This window comes from Typopeltis vanoorti, chromosome 11 (assembly GCF_054136105.1).
Source record: "Typopeltis vanoorti isolate ZY-2024b chromosome 11, IOZ_Tvanoo_1.0, whole genome shotgun sequence".
In the NCBI taxonomy this organism is placed as follows: domain Eukaryota; kingdom Metazoa; phylum Arthropoda; class Arachnida; order Uropygi; family Thelyphonidae; genus Typopeltis; species Typopeltis vanoorti.
Genome location: NC_143559.1, coordinates 111,237,350 through 111,241,908, shown reverse-complemented (window position 1 = coordinate 111,241,908; position 4,559 = coordinate 111,237,350). Strand labels below are relative to the sequence as shown.

The following is a 4,559-nucleotide window of genomic DNA, read 5'->3' as shown; positions in this document are numbered from 1 at the left end:
TAATAATAATAATAATAATAATAATATTTTTTTTTACTTTTTTTTATAATTTTTTATTTTTAATGAATGTAAACAATTTATATACAAGTATTTACAAATATACTTTCACACATTTGTTTTTACAAATTATACTCCAAAAGAGAACAGCATTTCTTAATTCTTCTGCAACTTATCCCATAATTCAAATTATAAGAGTGTGCATCTTTCAAAATTACACAGGTAAACTCACACTGCTTCACTTAGTGTCATTCATGTAATGAGATCTACCTCAACTCAAATTACATTTATTTTTAGATTCCTGGGCTTAAATGAGCTGAATCAATACTTTGCATATTAGAATTGAGGCTTGAAAATGCATGATAGTCTGCAGAGGAAGATTTAAAATCATACCCCCTAGGGAAGGAACAATTTGTCGTTTATACAATTCACAATCCCTTAGTATACAGAATAAAATATTTGGTATTATTCTGAGCATGATTTATAATTAGTGCAATATAGTTGCCAAATTGATAATTCAAAAAAGTAATTTAACATCAATAACGACAAGAGAATACTTGTATAAGTTGAAGATCTTGTTAAAAATCCTTTAACTTACAGCTGCCTAGTTATTGACGATTACTAGCAATAAAATCTGTACTAGTTCATAACTCTAATTTTTTGAGAAGGCAATATCGAGAAAAACTGAAAAAACTTAATTGCTATTCACTTGCATATGCATGAATATGGGACATTTTTTCCTTTCCTGGAAATTCTTCAGTCTGGAGCAATCAAATGTGCAATAAGCATCCAACAAAGATAACATATCACAAGGAACTTACTTTTTCTTTAATACAACTTTGTAGAGATGGTTTTTAAGTTCTTCTCTGAGTTCAGTCGAGTGCTGAACTTTAACTCTTAATGTCTCATTCTCTTGCTCTAGAACTAAGGCCTTTTTCTCCATTTCATTTTGCCGTTCTTTTCTTGTTTTCCTAGATGCTCGTGATGCTGCATTGTTTTTTCGCCTCAGTTCTACATACTTGATTGTGTCATCAAACACTTCTACATCAGCTGCAGATGTTTTAGCAAATTTAGAGATGACATCGTTACCATCATCTTCAGTTGCAATGTCAACACTTCGCTTGAGTGAAAAATTAATTTCTTGTGTCAGATTTCTGTCAGGTGGTGAGACTGACAATGGTGAAAGTATAGAACGGGAGTCAACAGGTTCTTCAAGTTTTGGAATTAATATAGGCGAAGTCTGATTCAAAAAGACGTCAAGATCCTGAAAAGTCTCGCCGCCATCCAATATATCTTGTACATCTGAGGCAGGTAATTGTGGCAAATATTTTTAAGATGTAATACAAGTGGAACCAGAATCAATTCTAACTGTACTTATTTGAGTTTTTACAGTAATCTCTTTAACCCCAGGATACAAGTCCTCAATACTGGATACATCACTTCCATCTCCTGAAGCAAGGGAATCCAGTCGGTCTCTCTTTGCATTTTCTGGAACTATACAGTCTTCTTGAAAATCTTTTAACCCATCTAGTGCATTGAAATCAAAGTTTAAATATTAGCCAAAATTATCTATATTCCAGTGTGCAAGTCCAATGGGAAATTTCATTTCTTTTACTGCAGCCTTGTTTTTCAATATGTGAATGACCTGATTTTAAGTCTTCTGGAAAACTTTCACCAGGGTAAAGAATTGGCCAAACTGATAAGACATCCATAGTTATTTCATTTAAGCAGTAGTTACATTCGAAGAAAGATGAATCAGTTTTCTAATTTTATTGGAGAACCTTTCTTCCAATATTTCTTTCAGAAGTACGTTACATCAATTTAAAGTAATTTTAAAACCCTCCCGCAGTTTACGCTGGCCAACGTAAACTACAGGTAGGCCGATTCTAAGAACAAAATACAGAGTGAATAATAATAATAATAATAATAATAATAATAATAATAATAATAATAATAATAATAATAATAATAATAATAATAATTATTATTATTATTATTATTATTATTATTATTATTATTATATATACCATATATACCAGTTTATATGGATAAGAGACAGCAAAATATTCCTTAGAAAGACACAAGACTCAAAACCAATTGAAATAAAATCCGTAGATGATCTCAACAGGCTGTCACATTGAAAGGAATATTGACAACTCGTAAAGAAGGACCAGTACCCCAACCAACATGAATGCACACCATCAAGCAGACGTAATCACCCCGGAACATGATAATTGCCACATTCTGAAATCAATATCAGAATGGAAACAACTGACAATCCCCAAAAAAGGACTATCTATTCTCCACATCAACAGCAGAAGCATTCAAAAATACTGGCTGACCCTGCAAACTTATCTGAAGGAAGATATAGACGAAATAGACATTTTAATACTGAATGAAGTACCTACGACAAACGAAGAGGCATCCACTTACCAAATGCCACACTTCCAACAACACAAACACTGCAGACAAACAAAACGAGGCGGTGGTATAACAATATTTACCAAACATAAACTAGAAGTAACAGAAATAAACTATAAATTAGAATATGCAGAAAACATATGCATCGAAATTAAAAACATCAAACAAGAAAACTCCCTGATATTAAACGCAATATACAGACCACCCAACTTAAGCACCGCAAAATTCCTAGAAGAACTAAACAGATGGCTTTCAGCCACGAAAGTAGGCACCTCAAAATACTTGATAATAATAGGAGACATTAACATAAACATTAGGAACATAAATAACAACACGGAACAATACCTAGACCTATTATCGGCATACAACATAACCCCATCCATACAGTGTATACACGAGAAGAGATAATCGGAAACACAACAACCTCAACCTGCATTGATCATATAAATATAAGGGCCCCTCCAAACAGCCACACAGCAGCCGTCATAACATGCAAACTAGCAGACCATTATTTCACAGCATTGCAGTTACACACTGAACCAGAACCCATAAAAATCACTGAGACTACAAAACAGTATCATAGCATTGTAAACGAAGCAATAGTGAACGATGAAATCAGAAAAACAGACTGGATGCAGATAGCATCTTTAGACTCTGCAGAAGCTGTATATAATAATCTTAAACTTGCATTTAACAAAATATACAACAAAGCATTAACAAAAATAAAAATACGCCCCCAAACGAAACAAAATCCATGGATAACAGACAACATACTAACAGACATACAAAGAAAAGATGCCCTATGGAAACAACTTAAGAAGTCACCGAACAATATCGCTTTAAAAGCTGAATACAAAAGAAAACGGAATCTCCTAACAACTCAGATTCGAACGGCAAAAAGAAACTATTACAGCAACAAATTAACAACAGCACAGAATGACATGAAGGAAACCTAGCACCTGATTAATGAAATGCTGGACAATATACACAGAACCACTGCCACAGAAACAATAAAACACTGCTTTGCCTGCGACTCCAAATCCCTTAAACAGTTGGCAAACAACTTTAATCAGCACTTCGTGAACTCTGTCCAAAAGCTACAAGAAACAACCTTTCCTCACACATACGAACATTCTCCACTAGGTCCACGAGCAACCCAGTCGATGTGGTTCCCCACAGTAACAAAAGAAGAACTATCACTGGCAATTCAACAAATTAATCCTAACAAAGGACCGGGGATAAACGGAATCAGACCAAAAGACATCAAGAAACACTCAACCGACATATTTCCAGTTATACAAAAACTGTTAAATAAAATCTTCGAAACGGGACACATACCTGAAACACTGAAGACTGCATTAATCACACCCATACACAAACAGGGAAAAAGAAACATAATAAGTAATTACAGACCTATCGCCACGCTGCCTGTAATCAACCAAATCATGGAGCGCATTGTACATCAGAAACTCTCCACATACGTTGAAAAATTTCAAGTCATACCCAAAACACAATATGGCTTTCAAAAAAATAAAGGAACAGCAACACTCCTGGAAGACTTCACTGATCTAATAAACGCTGCATTGGATAAAAACAGAATAACATTAGTGGTATTCATTGACCTAACAAAAGCATTTGACACACTAACACATAAAACATTGTTAACGAAACTAACCCATATCGGAATTGGAGGTCGTCTACTCCAGTGGTTTAAAGCATACACGAAAAACAGAAAGCACATCACACGTATAGGATCAGCACACAGCAAAGAGGTACATGTAACCTGTGGAGGTTACATGTACGCAAGGAGCTGTCCTATCTCCTTCTATTTAACATATACACACACGACATAAGCTAACTCCCCCTAAAAAGTAAAATCTTCCAGTATGCAGACGACACTGCCATAGTATCCATTCACAACACTGCAAAAATCGCTTACAAAAATATACAACACGACATCAATCAAATCACTAACTGGTTAACCGAAAACGGCATATATATAAACCCTGGAAAAACAAAGCTAATGATATTCAAAAACCCCCAAACCCTGCCCATAGAAACAAAATATCTCAATATTCGATATTCATCCTCCTATACACAAAGTGCAGAATCTAAAATCAGAACCATCACACAGGTGAAAA

The 4,559-nt window shown here is 34.4% G+C and overlaps 1 protein-coding gene across 1 annotated transcript; it reads right to left on the bottom strand.

The window, feature by feature from the left end:
* Positions 1-814: 814 nt before the first annotated feature.
* LOC150101938 (uncharacterized) lies at positions 815-1,327 on the bottom strand (the record flags this gene model as incomplete). Its single annotated transcript, XM_090399936.1, has 1 exon — positions 815-1,327. A coding segment is annotated over one exon (513 nt), but the record flags the coding sequence as incomplete, so codon positions are not given.
* Positions 1,328-4,559: the final 3,232 nt, after the last annotated feature.